Source organism: Physeter macrocephalus, chromosome 13 (genome assembly GCF_002837175.3).
Source record: "Physeter macrocephalus isolate SW-GA chromosome 13, ASM283717v5, whole genome shotgun sequence".
Lineage (NCBI taxonomy): Eukaryota > Metazoa > Chordata > Mammalia > Artiodactyla > Physeteridae > Physeter > Physeter macrocephalus.
In genome coordinates this window covers 67334867-67353667 of record NC_041226.1, presented here as the reverse complement: position 1 = coordinate 67353667, position 18801 = coordinate 67334867, and the positions used below count along the sequence as shown (strand labels likewise).

At 35.5% G+C, this 18801-nt stretch overlaps 1 protein-coding gene across 2 annotated transcripts in view; it reads left to right on the top strand.

The window, feature by feature from the left end:
- The window catches only part of UGGT2 (UDP-glucose glycoprotein glucosyltransferase 2), a 167372-nt gene that overhangs the window by 93750 nt on the left and 54821 nt on the right, over positions 1 to 18801 (top strand). For both annotated transcript variants that reach the window (XM_055089472.1, XM_007106999.4), the window contains exons 21-24: positions 3775 to 3981; positions 7551 to 7682; positions 13213 to 13337; positions 15123 to 15218. In XM_055089472.1, coding sequence (XP_054945447.1) covers positions 3775 to 3981; positions 7551 to 7682; positions 13213 to 13337; positions 15123 to 15218 — 560 coding nt within the window. The remainder of the gene's footprint in view (positions 1 to 3774; positions 3982 to 7550; positions 7683 to 13212; positions 13338 to 15122; positions 15219 to 18801) is intronic.

The following is an 18801-nucleotide window of genomic DNA, read 5'->3' as shown; positions in this document are numbered from 1 at the left end:
TTTGCTATTGTTTCCTTTGTTTCTATTTCATTTATTTCTGCTCTGATCTTTATGATTTCTTTCCTTCTACTAACTTTGGGTTTTGTTTGTTCTTTCTAGTTGCTTTAGGTGTCAGTTTAGGCTGCTTGAGATTTTTCTTGTTCCTTGAGGTAGGATTGTATTGCTATAAACTTCCCTCTTAGAACTTCTTTTACTGCATCCAGTAGGTTTGGGGTTGTCGTGTTTTCTTTGTCATTTGTTTCTAGGTATTTATTTCTCTTTGATTTCTTCAGTAATCTCTTGGTTATTTAGTAGCATATTGTTTAGCCTCCATAGGTTTGTGTTTTTCACAGGTTTTTCTTCCTGTAATTGATTTCTAATTTCATAGTGTTGTGGTCCGAAAAGATATTTGATACGATTTCAATTTTCTTAAATTACTGAGGCTTGATTTGCGACCCAAGATATGATCTATCCTGGAGAATGTTCCCTGTGCACTTGAGAAGAAAGTGTATTTTGCTGCTTCATGTGGAATGTCCTATAAATATGAATTAAGTTTGTCTGGTCTAATGTGTCATTTAAGGCTTGTGTTTCCTTATTAATTTTCAGTCTGGATGATCTGTCCATTGGTGTAAGTGTAGTGTTAAAATCCCCCACGATTATTGTGTTACTCTCAATTTCCCCTTTTATGGCTGTTAGCATTTGCTTTATGTATTGAGGTGCTCCTATGTTGGGTGCATAAATATTCACAATTGTTATATCTTCTTCAATTATACAAAGTACAGTTGACCCTTGAACAATGCAGGGGTTAGGGGCACTGACCCTCTGAGCAGTCAGAAATCCACTTATAACTTATAGTCAGCCCTCCGTGTTCAGGGTTCCACATCTGCAGATTCAACCAACCGTAGATCATGTAGTATTGTAGTATTTACTACTGAAAAAAAATTGTTTTTAAGTGGACCCATGCTGTTCAAAGCTGTGTTGTTGAAAGATCAACTGTATATTCTTTGACCACAGTGTAATTAAGTTAGAAATCAATCACCAAAAGAAAACTAGAACATCTCTGTATATTTGGAAATTAAGAAATGCTTCTGTGTAACCTGTTGATACAAAAATGCACGTTTGAAAATATTTTTTGAAAGAATTAAGATTTGAATGACATTAAAACTTGACAGATACAACTAAAACTATGTTATATCTGAAAAAAAGAAAGGTTGAAAAATCAGTCATCTAAGCACAAATCTTAAAATTTAAAAACAGCAACTTAAACTTCTATCGAAGAAAGTAAAGGAAAAGGAAGATAAAGATAAGAACAAAAAGTAATGAAATAGAAGACATACAGTAGTTAAGGTCCACAAAGCCAAAATTTGGTTCTTTGAAAAGACTAATAGAATTGATAGAAACACGTGGTAAAACTGGTCAAGAAATATGAAGAAGCAGACCCAATCAGTCAGTGCTCTGATAGAAAGAGGGGATATTACTCAAGATTCTGTGGACCTGACAGAGGTAGGAAGACGGCATTTTTAGTTATCAAAGGAATTAAATCTGTAATTTAAGATAGTCAAAAGAGAAAACCCCAGACTTATATGACCATACTAGTAAACTGTACCAAGCATCAATCTAACACAGATTTTTTTCCAGAGAATAGAAGAATAAGCAATACATTTTAACTCATTGTACAAGGTCAGCATTACTTCAAAACCAAATGCATAAAAGGGCATTATATAAGAATGGAAAAATGTAGGCCACTCTTACTCATGGACATAGGTGCAAAAATCCTAAACAAGTGAATAAAGGAATAAACAGTATAAAAATCAAAAAGGAAAAATTAAAACTGTCATTTTGCCAAATTGTTTATACAGAAAATACATATAAATCCACAAAGAATTATTAGAATTCATTTTTTAGTTTAACCAGGTTGCTGCCTAACAGGTCAGTATACCAGAATTAAGGCTAAGTGTTGCAACAGATAAGAAATGCATTTTAAATAAAAATATCACTTATAATAGTATCAAAAATATCAAATGCTAGGAATAAATGTAACATAATATGTTTAAGACTTTTACACAATAAAATATTGAGAGAAAATTCAGAAGTCTTACAGAGATGTACCATAATCATGAATTGAAAGAGTCACTATTTTAAAGATGTTCTTCCCAAATTGATGTATAGGTTAGATGCAAGTCCAATATGAATCTGAGCATGTTTTATGGAAATTGTCAAGCTGATTCTTAAATTTATATAGATATTCAAAAGACCAAGAATAACTAAGTTACTCTTCAAGAAGAGGAAGGTAGGATAATTGCTCTGCTGGGTATCAAGATCTTTCATAAAGCTATATAACTGAAAGCAATTTGGATAGAAAAATAGAGCAGTGAAAGAAGAATAGAGAATCCAGAAACAGACCCATGTATATACTACACGTGCTTTATGAATAGTTGACCTTAAAGAGCAGTAAGGGTGGTCTCTTAAACTTTCTCCTTTTCACATCACACTCAGAAATCAATTCCAAATGGATAGCGATCTAAACATAGAAAGCAAAATAATAAAGGTTCTCAAAGGTAACAAAGGTTATCTTTAGGACTTGAGAGAAGGGAAAGATTTGTAAAACAGAACACAAAACCCAGTAGCAATGAGGAAAAATGCCAGTAAATTCAACTACATTGAAATTAGGGACTGTTTTTTGTCAGAACACACCAGCAGGAGAATAAAAGGGCAAGCCACAGACTGGCAGAAGTTATCTGCATACGGATAACCAAAAAAGCACTCAAGTCTTGGAAATGAAGCCCTTATAACTCAGTACATAAAAGGTAATTATCTCCAATGAAATACTGGCAAAAGATTCAACAGACAAATCAGAAAAGAGGCCAATGAACATGTTAAAGAAAGTTTAATATCATTAGTGATGAGAAAAAGCAAATTAAACCTAATGAGATATCTTTACACATCCACCAGAATGATTTAAATTAAAAAATCTGACAATACAAAATGTTTATGAGGCTCTGGGGTAGTGGGACTTTCATATGTTTCTGGTGGGAGTAAAAATTAGTCCAACTATCCTGAAAAACTCTTTAACATCCTCCAAAGTTGAAGATATGTATATTGTGTTTGTAGAGTGCCAAAGTGAAAAAAATTCAAAGGTCTAGCATCAGTAGAATGGATAAAGGAGGGTATATTCATATGGAATTCTGTATGGTACCAAAAAAAAGCAACTATAGCTACTCAAAATAGTGTTGGTGAATCTCCCAATCATGTGGAATGGAAAAAGAGCACAAAAGGATATATAGTGTACGATTACATTCATGTGACGTTCAAAATCGATTAAATGTTTAACGATGAAAACATAGGTGGTAAAATATAAAGAAAAGCAAGAATATTATTACTAGGAATGACAAGATAGTGGTTGTCTTTAGGAAAGTGGGAAGGTGAAGTAATTGGCAGGGGATATGAAAGATGTCTGGGTTGCTGACAGTGCTCTATTTCTTGACCTGGGCGATATTTTGTGGGTTAATTCACTCAGCTCTACAGTTTTATTTTGTGCATTTTTATGTGTGTTAGTTTACACACACACATACAAAAAGAGGCCAAAAGAATCATGATGCAAAGAGGAGAGAATTAGTTAATAAAATGATTGTTTTTAGACTATTTCAGTGGTATGCCTTATTCAATACATTCAACAGGAAGGCAGTGAAAGATGTTGTATGGTAAAGCGAGCAAACTTAATTGGAAAGAAGAAAGTTCAGTTGTAAAAGGATAGGTAAGATACTGATATTTTTCACCTATAAATGTGTTTTGCAGGAAATAAGTGTTCATGGTCGGTTGGGAGTTATTTATAATCCTACATCAAAAATAGATGAAGATAACACAGCTATTTCCAGAGGAATTCTGGCAGCTTTTCTTATACTGAAAAACAGCTTTTTGAGAAACTTTCTCAGGAAACTGGCAGAGGAAGAAACTGCTACAGCCATTTACTCTGGAGATAAAATTAAAACATTCCTTACTGAGGTCAGTAGCTATTTGTTTGAAATAATAAATAAGTATCTTTCATATTTCAAAAGTATAAGTCAGTGTGCTTGGAGATATGTTAAAAATCATTAAGTATAATCAAACGGGGATAATAAACTTTCCTTTACAGTGGGAAAAGATGCATGTTACATGATACACCTTTGCATAGAGGCAGTTAACAAATCAAATTTCATATATTTCATCTACTACTTCATGATCCTTAAAGTTAAAGACATTCTAGTTAGGATATGTACTTATGTGAAGAATTAGGAGTTAAAGGATTATGTGAATAATCCTCAGTTATTTCACTCAAGGGGTCCAGTACAGGGAAACTTCTAAAGACAGAAGCTGATCCTATGGAAGAAATATTCATTAATCCATTCAAAATATATTTGATTGTCTACCAGACAATGGAGATAATACTTATGAACAAGGCAGATAGAGTCCCAGTTCTTATGGAGCTTACATTGTAATGGGAAAGACCAGGTAAGTGGTATTGGAAAGATATAAAGAAATATAAGAAAGTAAACAGTTTGAGGGATGCTCTTTTAACTGGAGTGGTCAAGGGAAGGAATCTCTAAAGAGCTGATGTTTGAGCAGAGCTCTGAATGAAATGAGAAGTCAAGCCATGGAAAGTCTACAGACTTTCCCACAGAGAAGAATATACCAGGTTCAGAACACAGCAGGTCTAAAGGCCTGACACAGAGACAGTCTTGCCAGGTTTGAGGTATAGGCAGAAGGTCATCATGACCAAAGTAGAGTGATGGGGAGACTAGTAGGAAATGAGTTCACAAACATAACCCCAGATATTTCAGGTACTCATAGGCCATGGTAAGGAATTGAAATTTTTTCTGAGTATAATGGAAAGTCATTGATGAATCTCGTGAGATAAATAATCTTGAAAAAGATGACTCTGGGTGCCGTGTGAAGATTTGATAGTAGGTAAACAAGAGTGGAAATAGGATGAACAATTAGAATGCTATTGCAACAATCCAGGAAAGAAATAATGGTGTCTTGGAGTAGATATTGGTGGTGGACATGGTGAGATGGTGTATACATAATATTTGTTACAACTGTAGTCAGCTTGATTAGCTGACAATTGTATGTGACATGTGAAAATAATACTCAAGGATTTTGGCTTGAACAGCTAGAATTGTGGTGTCTTTTTTTTGAGATGGGCAAGTCTTGATGAAGAGAAGATTTCGATACATAGGGGATCAAGAGTTAAGTTTTGTATGTGTTAAGATGCCTGTTGCACATTCAAGTGGAGATGTTGAGTTGACAATTTAGTAAATAAGTGTAGGAATCAATGGAGGGTATAATGTTTTGTTTTGTTTTGAGAGTCATCAACATTATACATAATTTAAAGCTAAGAAACTGGATGAGATACCTTGGAAGTGAGTGGGGCAGGGGTTGGAGAACAGAGGGACTGAAAAAGAGCCCTGGAACATTCCAACATGTAGAGGAACGCAAGAAAAGGATGATCCAGTAGAGGGGACAGATGGAACAGCCACTGAGTTAGGAAGATAACCAGGAGAGTGTGATATCCTAGAAGCCAACTGGAGCAAGTATTTCAAGGAGGACATGATAAACTATGCCATATTTCTTGAAATTAGGCTTCATAATGGACCATTTTATTTGTTAAGGTGGTCATTGGTGGCTTTGATAAGAACAGTTTCAGTGAAGTGATAGGCATAAATGTGAACTGGATTCAAGAGAGAATAGGAAATCAGGAAACAGAGACAGCAAGTATAGGTAGCTTTTTAATGGAATTTTCCTATATGGGGAACAGAGAAATATTCTGTAGCTAGAATAGGACTTGAGGTCATGGAAGGATTTCACTTATTTTTGGTATGTTGATGAAAACAGTCCATCCAGAAAATGAGAAAAGATGATATGGAGCGGAGCAAAGTGGGAGGATAGTTCTTGCGTAGGTAAGAGGTGCTGGGATCCAGTGCACAAGCTGTAAGTATTGGCTTAAGAATGGGGTAGGTTTATTTGGTGGTAGCAAGATGAGTACTTCTGATTGATTTTGTTCTCAAAAGAAGGTCAAGTCGGGCTTCCCTGGTGGCGCAGTGGTTGCGCGTCCGCCTGCCGATGCAGGGGAGCCGGGTTCGCGCCCCGGTCCGGGAGGATCCCACGTGCCGCGGAGCGGCTGGGCCCGTGAGCCATGGCCGCTGAGCCTGCGCGTCCGGAGCCTGTGCTCCGCAACGGGAGAGGCCACAGCAGTGAGAGGCCCGCCTACCACAAAAAAAAAAAAAAAAAAAAAAAAAAAAAGAAGGTCAAGTCATTAGCTAAGTATTAGAATGGGAGTAGGTGCTCTTAGAGGTTCGAGGGTAGAGGAGAAAATGTCAAATATTTTTCTATTATTCTGCGAGTGAGAAAGTGAATTTAAAACATTATAGTAAGATTTCTGAGGGCCACTTGAGGTTAATGACCATAAATTGAAAGTGAGATCAATGTTGGCTGCGTGTTTTTCTCCAGCTGTCCTAACGCTGTTTGGATCCAGTTGTAGAGTAAGCAGAGTTGTGTTTAGCCAGAGTTGAGGTTTTGCCAGGTGAATATAACTGAGGGGAAGCATCCAAGGGAGGTGAGCATGGAATGTTATTATTATAGTAAAGGGCCCTGGGGTATAACTTGGTTAGGAGGAAAATGATAATATGGAAAGTGTGATGGACAGTAAATAAGTGGTAGGGTCAGTGGACTAAAGGGTTGAGTGATGGTTGGTCTGGTAACACTGGGATGAATGAGCTGGAAGGTCAGCAGCTTGTGGTCAGAGAGGGGTTGACTGAGACAGAGGTTTTGGAAATAAAGATCTAGAGCTACACTGTCTGATACTGTAGCCACTAGCTTCATGCGGCTATTTTAAACTTATTAAATTAAATTTAAATTCAGTTTCTCAGTCATACTAGCCACATTTCAAGCGCTCAGTGCCCATCTGTGGCTGTGTGTTGGACAGCGCAGGGGAACATTTCTGACCTTGCAGGAGTACCAGGAATGTGATAGAAAGTCAGAACGTAAGGCCCTCCCTGGATCTACACCCAGGTGATTTGTGTGCATATTAAAGTTTGATACACACTGAGATGGAGGAGATTACTTTTGTATTTCAGAGTTTAAATGCACTATTACTAAATTGGTTTCATGGGATTGGTATAATGGAATGAGCAGAGTATTTCTATTTTAAACAATATTTTTTTTAATTGAACACACCAAAATGGAGGTACTGAATTTAGAATTTAATAGACATTGTATTTCATTGTTTAATGTTAAATTTTATTTAAATTGATGTTTCCTAGCATTTTACTAATCAGTAATCCACCCAAAATTCTCAAAGAATGAGTAGCAAACTGTATCTACTTGTAACAGGATTTACAGATATTGTAATTGCCTTGCCAAAGAAGGATTCTTTTTTTAAATGTGGTTTCAGAACAAAATAGTACTTTTTAAAATCACAAGTTAATATAATTTTAAATTTTATACTAATATATTAAAGTAGGCTATGTTTTAAAAATTATTTAATGTATTTACTGTTCTTTTACTGGTTTTATCATTCTTAACTTATACCTTAGGGAATGGATAAAAATGCTTTTGAGAAAAAATATAATACCATTGGAGTGAATATTTTTCGAACTCACCAGTTGTTCTGTCAAGATGTACTTAAATTGCGTCCTGGAGAAATAGGTGTTGTCAGCAATGGGAAAGTAAGTAAAGAAAAGCAATTGCTCACTTTTCTCAGTGACACTGTGATACAGGGGTGTCAAACGTTTTCTGTCACAACATACCTGTTGCAGCACACACAGAGGATGGTGCTCATGTGCTAGACATGCCAGACAGGTCTCAGCATAAATAAAATGGCCACTGAGATGTCCAGTTCGTGGCACAGTACCTGTTTCTTCACCCCTCCCTCCCATTGGTGATAACATCGAATGCGGCTGAGGATGTTCTTTGGGGATAGCTTTTATAATAGAAATATTAGAACAAACAATTTTGTATACATTACAACATTGTAATTGATCACTGTTGTAAGTAGGTGTAAAAAGTACATTTTGACATCTTTTTCTTATTGTCGCTTTTTTCTACAATTGAATATGTTAAATAACAATACTGCAAGTTTTGAACTATAAAGTAGTATTTATTAATATAATCTTTTAAAATCTATAGTAAAAATCACTCTTACTCCCACCATCCTAATAAAATTTATTATTAATAGTTTATTGTTTTACCGTCTAACCCTTTTTTCTACTCTACATAGCCATGTCTGTCTTTTTAAATACATAATTGTAATGCTATTTTATATATATAATTTTATATCACACTTTTTTCTCTTAGTATATCACAAATGTGTTTCTGATTAATTAGGGAGTTTTAATGGATACATACAAAATTAGTGGATGATAGCTACTTATTAATATTTTTTAGTATGATAGTCTGGTTTTCTTTCTCAGGAATGGTTTAAGTTTTTAAAAATTGAATCTGGTGCTTAGGTATATTTAGAAATCAACTAATGCAGTGTGTTTGACCTCATCTCTGCTTGAAGCATCAAATTATGTATCCCTAAATCATCTTCAAAGCTGTAGTGTCTTCTCTGTTTTCTACATTTTTATGAGCTCTATTCACCTGCATGCTTATCTGAATCTATAAATAATCGAAATTGGAGAATAGTGAGGGACTCATATCCTCAAGCATCCACAAATCACATATTTCTGCTTCAGTGTAACAGTTCTTGAGCTAATTGTGTTAGCTTCTAAAAATAGACGTGGGTTCATCTGTGTACAGTGCTATTTTACAATTGGTGACAACAGTTGCCATTTATTATTACAGTAATATAAAATATTAGTGAATTTTGATAATGAGCTATGTGAAGGCCCAAAAATGGCATTGCTTTTTTTTTCAACAGTTGCTTTGGGAAGAAATCTAACTTTTTAGAACAGTTTTAAAGTATATGGCTACCTTCGGCTCTGTCAGGCATTTTAAGAGATAAAAAGAAAAAATTACAGCCTGCTGTATCTGGTACCTTGCCTTTTGGTTATGTTGATACATTACGGAAAAGCTACCCTATGGTTTCTTTGTCATTGTTTAATATAATTCAGATATTGTTATCAATATTAGTGATAACAAATATTATAGTTTTGTTCAACTTATTTCTCTTAGAACTGTTTTCTTCTCACTTTCCTTGAAATTGACAAAAACATTTAGATATAATTTTGCATCTGCCATGAACCAAACATTCTTCTAGAATCTGAGAGTATAGTAGTGAACAAACATGTTTTTGTGGCGTTTACACTTTGGTGGGCAGGGACCGAAAAAAAATAGTGTCCTTACTGATAAAGTGTTATTTGGACAGAGAACCAAAGGAGGTGAGGGAGCAAGCCGTGTTGCATATGTGGAAGGGGAACGTTCTAGGTAGCGGGAGCAGTGAGTACAAAGGTCCTGAGATGAGCTCACATCTGTGTGTTCTAGGAATAGCAGATATGAAGAGAACAGGAGAGAAGTACCTGGGGGCCAGGTCAGGTAGGGTTTTACTCTGAATGAGTTGAGAAGCCCATGGTTCTGGGCAGGGGATTGACATGAACTGACGTTTCATTTGGATTACTAGTGGCTGTTACATCAAGGATAGACTGTAGGTGTTAAGAAACCAGTTAGGAGCTATTACAGCAGTCCAAGTGAGATGTGATGGTGGCCTGGACCAGAATGGCTCTAGTGGAAGTAGGGAGAAGTAGGCGTGAGATGTATTGTGGAGGATGACCAGGAATTCTGACAGACTTACGGTGGAATGTAAGAGAACTACGTGACTGGCAGAATTGAGCTGCCACTGTTTTAAGGTAAGGAAGACTGCAGGAGGAGTAGGCTTGTTCAGAAGGAGTGGAAAGGGCAGATAGAGAATTCAGTTCTGGACATATTAAGAGTTCAGTGTTCAGTTCTGGACCTCTGAGTAGACTGGTTGAGTAGACAGCTGAACGTATGAGTTAAATTCAGGGGGAGGTTGGGGCTAGAGATAGATATTAAGTCAGATTACATTGACTTTTTGTGTCGACTAATGGAAAATTGTAATTTTGATTATCCTTTTATATGTAGGACTGTGGTTTGAATACAAAAGTATGATATATCTGAAAATCAGTACTATGGTTTATGAACTATAATGTAATATTATACTGTGTCTCAGAGTAATGCTATGAAACACAATAATCGTAACAACTGTAACAGATAGTTATAATTCTGAACCAGACAGTTTAATGATTAAAATAATTCTGACATTTTAGAATCAATCTTCATTTTGAACCTGTCCAAATGTTTACATTAGAATTGAAACATATTCAAAGTTAAAATTGTTTATAAATGATGAAAACTGGGGTGTAATGATGATCTCATACTTTCTTACTGCCATGCTAACGAATTAAAAATCTATATATTTTAAGATTAAACAAAACCCTAAATAATGCTATTGCTATAATTATATTTATTTTTATCATGTTACATATTTACAAACTGATGAAAGACATGGTGTGGCAGAGAGAAGGGAAACAAACAAGGCCTTTTGTTTTAGCCAGGCGAATCTGGATTCAAATTCTGGTTGCACCATTAATTGTATAACCTTTGCAAGACTTGGTTTCCTCATTTGCACAATGGAAAAGGTAATAGTCTGTTTTAAAGCTGCCAGAGAGATTAAATATACTTTTACACATAAAACACATAGAACAGCCCCAGACAAAGAGTAAATTTTCAGTAAATATTAACTTCTGTTTTCTCTTTAAATATTTGAAGGCTATCATGGGAAGTATGGGTACATTTATAGACTTGATTTGCGTTGTATTCATTGAGAGTCAGTATAGAATCAAGCCCAGTTGATCCAGCTTCCACGAGTGGGGAGAGATTTTTAGCTCAGTATGTGGAAGAACATTCTAACAGAGTTTTCTAAAATTGTAATGATCTGTCAAATGAGGTAATGCATTTCTGTTATAGCAGTTATTCTGTATAACTGAAAAATCACATTTCCAAAACGTTGTAAAGAAGATATAAGCTCCAGATAGGTTTTATTGTACTATTACGTGATTTTCAAATTTAATGTTCCATTTCCCAATTTGGCCATTATGTGATTTTATACTATTTAAGTTGCTTTATTCCACAAACATCATATTCATCTTTAAGTAGAAGAACTAAGACACAGAAGAACCAAGTTTCTGCTAGCTGTTTGACACTGAACTTACATAGGTGCAATAGAGCCGGTTTTCTGGTGAATTTAATCAGTAAAGATACCCAATCTTGTTCATCCCTTAGGAAAATAATTTGAGATTTTAGTTCCTTATTCTAAGTTATTAACAAAACTACTCAAGTCACTATAAGTGGTATAGATAAAATTCAACTATTTTCCAGGCCTCTCCTATTCACAGTCAAAAAAAATACAGCATTAAAAGTGCTTTGAGGGCTTCCCTGGTGGCGCAGTGGTTGAGAGTGCGCCTGCCGACGCAGGGGACACGGGTTCGTGCCCCAGTCCGGGAGGACCCCGCATGCCGCGGAGCGGCTGGGCCCGTGAGCCATGGCCGCTGAGCCTGTGCGTCCGGAGCCTGTGCTCTGCAACGGGAGGGGCCACAACAGTGAGAGGCCTGCACACCACAAAAAAAAAAAAAAAAAAAAAGTGCTTTGAAAGTTACCTTAAAAATGATAGCAAATCTTAAGGAAATGAAATGTTTATATGTTTACTTTTAGTATTACAGTGTCCATTTTTTGTACTTTTAAGAGCCCAGGTTTTATGTTTAAAGTGAACATGGTATTTGTTTAGCTGGATGCCAACATTCCAGCTAATATCACCTTTGATGTGAGCAAATGAGAAAAGATTCAAGAACTATATTTCATTAATTTTTAGAAAATATTAATTGCAGAAGCATATGAAGGGGAAGTAAGAAAATGCACTGCAGGGCTTCCCTGGTGGCCCAGTGGTTAAGAATCCGCCTGCCAATGCAGGGACACAAGTTCAAGCCCTGGTCCGGGAAGATCCCACATGCTGCAGAGCAGCTAAGGCTGTGCGCCACAGCTACTGAGCCTGCGCTCTAGAGCCCGCGAGCCACAACTACTGAGCCCGCGTGCTACAGCTACTGAAGCCCGCGCGCCTAGAGACCGCAATGAAGAATAGCCAGCCCCTGCTTGCTGCAGCTAGAGAAAGCCCGCGTGTAGCTACGAAGACCCAACACAGCCAAAAATAAATAAATATATATATTTTTTAAAAAAATCCAGGGCCTCCCCGGTGGCGCAGTGGTTGAGAGTCCGCCTGCAGATGCAGGGAACACGGGTTCGTGCCCCGGTCCGGGAAGATCCCACATGCCGCGGAGCGGCTAGGCCTGTGGGCCATGGCCGCTGAGCCTGCGCTTCCGGAGCCTGTGCTCTGCAACGGGAGAGGCCGCAACAGTGAGAGGCCCGCATACCGCAAAAAAAAAAAAAAAATCCACTGCAACCATTTCATTCAGATTGACATGTTTTCTAGTTGTTTGTCATTAAGTCTAATTGTTTAGTGCATAAGACTATGTCAGGGCTCACCTTCTACATCAGGCTTATGTTAATAATATTATGATGATGCACGTATTAGCTTTTCCAGAAAATGATAACGGTAGTAGAGTTGGGGTGGTTGTGGTGGGATAGCCATCCTGAGAAATTCAGGTATCTGGTAATTTTACAGCTTCCCCGCTCTGTAGTTACTGGTTTGAAGCTAACCTACAAGACCTTGCTGTGCTCCAAACAGTTTATACAGCATCAGTTAGATGAAGATTGGTTGGTATTAGTAAGTAATTGTGGGATTTGTTTCTTGGTTTTTGCTCTTTTATGCCTTGTTTATATATTCATATCTACATAGTGTAGACTACAATTTACAGATTAAATAGGAAAATACTGAAATTAAAAGACTTATGGAATATAGACAGTTGCTTTCATAACTTATTTAGAATGAAAAGCTTTAGGTTTTTGGAAGCATTATGTCTCAAAATAAAACTTTCAAATGGAAATAATTTGCTGATTTTTTTGCCACATTGATTTTGGTATTGATGCAAATGTTATTTATAATATCAAAGTGAGGAAATAGTTTTCTCTTGTTTCCCAAGGGACTTAGTAAATGGTGGGATTAATAGCCACCATCTGTTTAATCTCTGATCAATATTTGCTTAAAGAAATATCTATTTGATAAGAAAATACTTGTCCCAAATTGGTATCTTATAGAAGATATACAATAATATAACTGCTTTTAAGTTCTTAGGACCTTTAGATGAAGATTTCTGTGCAGAAGATTTTTACGTGTTGGAAAAGATAACATTGACTAATTTAGTAGAGAACATTGAAGGCATTGTTGAAAATACAGAAGGCAACGCAAAGAAGTAAGTATTTAAAATTGTAAGAGCAGTTCATTTTGGAGTTTGGTATTTTGTATCCGATTTTTTCTTTTTAAGATTAGAAAATGTTTCAAATACACACAGAAGGTATAATAAAAGACATGTAGAGAATATAAAGAAACAGCGGACGATAACCATTTGCTTTACCACTACCAAACTGTAGATGTTAATATTTCGTTTTATTTGTCTTGACTGTCCCATTCTCCTCCCTCCCTAAGAGGTAACCATTTTCTCAAATGTTGTGTGCATGATTCCCATATACGTGTTTATACTTTTGCTTCATATGTAAATATCTATTAGTGTTTATTGTGTTAAAGTCTTGACTTTTTTAGAGATATGCTATTATACATAGGCTCCTTTTGCAGTCTGCCTCCATAAGAGCTTTATCCATGTTCATGTATATAGAGCGAGCTTATTCATTTCAGTTTCTTTTTAGTATTTCATTTTGTGAATATACTGCAGTTCATTTATATACTCCATTACTGAAGTACAGTTAACTTGGCTTTAGTTTTTTACTATTATGTAAATGCTATCATGAACCTGGTTTACATGTGTCCTTGTACAATGTGTGAGTTTCTCTAGAGTAGAGGAGTGTTGTTATTGGGCTGTAGGATAGATGTACCTTCGGCTTTACCAGATGTTGCTAAATTCTGTCCTTCAAAGGAGTTGGAACATTTAACACTGCCACCAGAAATGTATAAGAGTTCATTTCCCCAAGTCGTCACCAATACTTGGTGTTACGCAACCTGTTAATTTTTCCTATCTTATGGATGTGAAATTGCATCTTGTTTTAACTTGCACTTCCTTGACTTCTGGTAAGGTTGAGTATCTTTTCATATGATTGTTTTTAATTTATGTTTACTCTTCCTCCAATGTGCCTACAATTTTACGTATTAGAGAGTGTGTGGCCAATAAATAAATCCCTTAAGAAAGTTTAGGAGTAGATTATGGTTTGGATTAACCCATTTATTTTATGTTTATTAAGTGGCCATTAAATGTATTGCTCTGTGAAAGATACGGTAGGTATTACAAATAAAAATAATATACAGTGTACAAGACCTATAGTCCAGCAAAACATGGTATAGTAGAGAGATGCTGACAGTACTGACAAGGTTCTCAACCACTCTGACTCTAAATTTCTTTGTTTATAAAATGGAGATGCCTATCTTTTCTCTCTTTCTTTCTTTTCTTTTTTTGGTGGAGGGGGACATTTCTTAAAGTTCAGCTAACATTTTCTGTTCCAGCATATCATTGAACATATACATTTTCTCTGTTATGGATTTTTTAATTTGGTTATATTTAATCCAGGTATTTATTTTGTACAATTTTAGTTTTCAAACGAATTTGAAACCAAAGAAATCTGGGCTTGTTAACTATATTAAAAGTTCTTTGAAAGTAGTTATTCTATCATTTAATTTTTGTTCTTCCTGTTCTTCTTTCTTTCCTACATGGGTCCCAGTGCTTGGATATATAACCAGCACTCAGCAAATATTGACTTGAATTGAATGATTCTCCATATTCTTATAGACACTATTAGGAACACTTATGTGTTTAAATATCATATCAATGGTAAGAAAAAAATAGGATGACCTTAAAAGCAGCAGTCATTTTACTTTGACAAATTATACAAGTTTGGAAGAAAGGTCATTTATATACAGTTTGTCTGTTGGAGATATTTTACATTAAATTCCCCTTTCTTGAGGCATGAATTGTGACATGAAATATGGACCTTTCTTTCCCCCCCAAAACTCATTTATCTTGTTTCTCCAGCCTGAGTGACCTTGTTATGAAAATCGATGCCCTTGTTTCCTCTTTACCTAAACATGCATCTCGGTATGATGTCACATTTCTTGAGGAGAATCACAGGTAAGATGTATTAGTGCTGTGTTTTTTTCTGTCACTGCATCCTATACTGAATTATGGTTACCATATGTATTCATAATATAGCAAAAGTTAAAGTAGAATTAAAAGTTATTAGAGAATAACTGTATTTGACAAGATAGGGAAAAGAAATTTTAGTTAATTATATTCTAGTAAATAAATGACATATATATACACACAGATATATATATAGGATATGAAGTTTCAAGTAAGTTAAATCTAGTATGATTTGTCTTATTCTCATCTTTCTTCCACATTCAAGATCATTTGGAATTTTTGCAGTATAATCTTTATAAATAATAATATCTTTATATTCTCAATGTATAAAAGGCTCAGTTACTGAAGAATTCTGCTTAATAAAGTGTAGACATGTACAAAAGAATGTCCCAGACTGTGTTTTATGGAACATTACTCTGAGATGTTGACAGATATCTTCTGAGGGAAAAACTGTATTCAAGTAAATTTAGAGAATACTGAATCTTTTAGAGTGGAGGAGTGAGATTTTCCGTGTGCATCAACGTATTGACGATTATGAGATGTGGTGTGGTTAAAAGAAAACAAAAGAAAAGTTCATTTTTGGTAAACTCAGCAGTTGGGTAACTTATTCATGGAACACTTTTTTTTTTTTAATTTATTATTTCATAAAAATTAGGTTTCCAAGAAGAGCCATCAGAGAAATACTGTTTTAGAATAAGAAACTAGTTTATAATTTTACTGTATAATACTTCCCCTCTAAGATATTTGAAATAAAATTCATCAAGCTCTATCTACATACGTAAAATAATCTGAGTCCCCAGCAGGGACTTTTTTTTTTGTAATTTAAAAATTAAGGACCACTTAGAATGGGAAAAAATAATCAGTTAGACATTATGTAACTAAACCATAGACATGTTTTATTATCTTTTTCTAATCACTGCTCTTATAAAACTAAAATGAGACAAATTACTTTATCGTAAACTTAAAATGGCTGGCACTTCCTTCTAAGTTTTCTGATTTTATGGTAGATGCGATCTTATATTGCTTCTGTTTACTGTATTACAGGATAACACGTTCTTTGGCTGTAGGAGGTCTATCTTTTGAGGTGTCTTCACACATGTATAGTAGTATCATTCTTAGGAAAAATTACTTTCTAAAGAGAAATTATCTAGCACTATTGGGAATGAAGTTTTTATTTTTTTCAGATAACTGAACTGAGATTCAATACTTTTAATTTTAAGTACTTTAAACACATTTAGCGGAATTCTTTTTGCAAACGTCTTTGATTTCTTAAATACCATATGCTGAAATAATTTGACACAGATTATTCACAACTATCATTGCAAACATTAATCACTATACTGTTACATGGTTATGTTATATTTAGGAATTTTGATATGTTTGGAGCTGTTTACTCCCACATTAAATGTCTGAAACATTTGATCTGTCATAGGTTATCGTTGTTGTAGTCTCTGCTTTCTTTCTTTAGCTCTCACATCAATCAACGTGTCCTGCTGCTTTTAAGCCTTCTTTTATACAGAAGAAGGCTATGACGTGACTTTGTGACAGTGGTTTACAATTCTCCAGTTTTTTTCTATTTACTTCTGGGGCATTGTTACAAATATTTATAAATGGATATGTAGTATATGTGTATTGGTATGCATCTGTGTTTATACAATAATACATACTCATCTAATGCCTGCCTTTTTTAAAATGCAAAGTCAGTCATCTTCCATTTTTCTGAGTTCGTGTGTATAATTTAGGTATTTAACTTTTCCTTCTGTGTGTTTACACATGTTGGTATGATCTATTTATCCATATCAACTTTGGTTGTATGGCATAACATGAGCTTTCTTGTCAAAAAAAAAAAAGAACAGCTTTATGATCCCAGTCTACCACTTACCTAGCTATGTGACCTCTCTTAGCCTCAGTTTCTTAGTCTATAAAATAGAGATGATGATCCCTACCCTTCAGGGGTTTTATGAGATTCAGGCCTACTGTCTTCAGTATAGTAGATATTTATTTAATGCATTGTAGCTATGTGTATTTGTTACACAAATAACAAGGTGCTTCTCACAACTTGGAAGTAAGAGAAATAAGATTGAACCTGAAAGTTAAACCATAAAATCAACTCGTATTAATCAGTGGAGAAATGTGAATACTTACCTTAAATGTAGAATCCATGTCAGCAAGACTTAATGATGATCTGATTGAAGGTCTTAATTTATTGAAGAAACAATGACTTTGTTGGATTTCATTTGTGTTGGAAGCCTAGAAAAAGAGAGAAGCACATTAGCAGTGCTGGGCTGTGTAGTCTGGGTCAATCAGAGCAGTAGAATCACTGTTGCACACACACGTGCATGTGTGGTATATATGTATGCATATGTATATTGGGAAGTGTATAGATAAGAATTTATGTATGTGTGTGTGTGAATGAATGAATTGTTATAGGATTTGAGGTTACACAATTGTGGGAGCTGGTTAAGTAGTCTCTGTAAGGCTGTTGACTTCTGATACTGGAACTTTAAGTTCACAGGGCAGGCAATTAGGAAGAGAGGTAGTTGTCAAGAGGGGAGAGAGCAAGAGAGAGTTGTCAAGAGCAAGCTGGAACCCCACAAGTATGGACTGAAACCTGTGTCAGTTCTTGTTGCCTCTGACCTTTGTACATAGCAGGTGTCCTGCAGCAGATGGGAGCCCTATCACAATACTGAACACACACACATGACCTAGGAGTCAGAGAGTAGAAGGAGGATCTTGGGGAAGGTAGAACCAGTGGGGACCTCATGCCAGCGACGTTGAGTAAGCAGATCAGTAACAAAGTGTGTGAGCTAGAGAATGGCTGCCGCCCGCCTCCTGCCCTCCAGATATCCTGAGAATCTCTCTTCTGGCCCACCCACCAGAAACGTGAAGGACAGGGAATTCTGGAAAATGTCATTCGGCCTAACCAACACACATACTACATAGGTGATGGGAACTGTGGGATTCTGATTCATAGAACCTCACAGAATTGGCAGTAGTCTGGGGGAAAAAACTTAAAGTAGCTGTAAACAGATGCGTACTTCAGCCATAGTAATGTCTCATGAAGCATATCGAAAACAACCAGTTTTGACTTGTGCTACAAGTATGACAGTAATTTGTAAAATTTTCACCAAGAAAACTAAAGGAATTAACCATTGTAGATAGTCTCTTTAATTTAAAACATCAGATTTGTAGCCCTTGTTTCTAGCAGCAATTATCTACCAGGATTTGTTGTCTGATTCTGACACTCCTGTTTAAACATTATTAAATCTTATCAACTGCATATGGAATACAATATCTTTCATCTATGTCAGAAGACCCATATTTGAAGTGAATTTTATATTAGGTTTTATTTGATTGCTGAGAAATTATTTCACTGCAGAAGTCTAGATATTTATAGTCTTCTTGTACGAAAGAAGACTAAGATCCCTGTAATCTTACAGGGTTACAGTTTGATTTGGTAATCTTTTTACCTTTGTAATATGTAAGATATTTAATTTATACATCTCCAAAAAAACTGATTTCCTATATTATTGTAGTGTTAAAACAGTAATCAATTGGACTGTTCTGTACT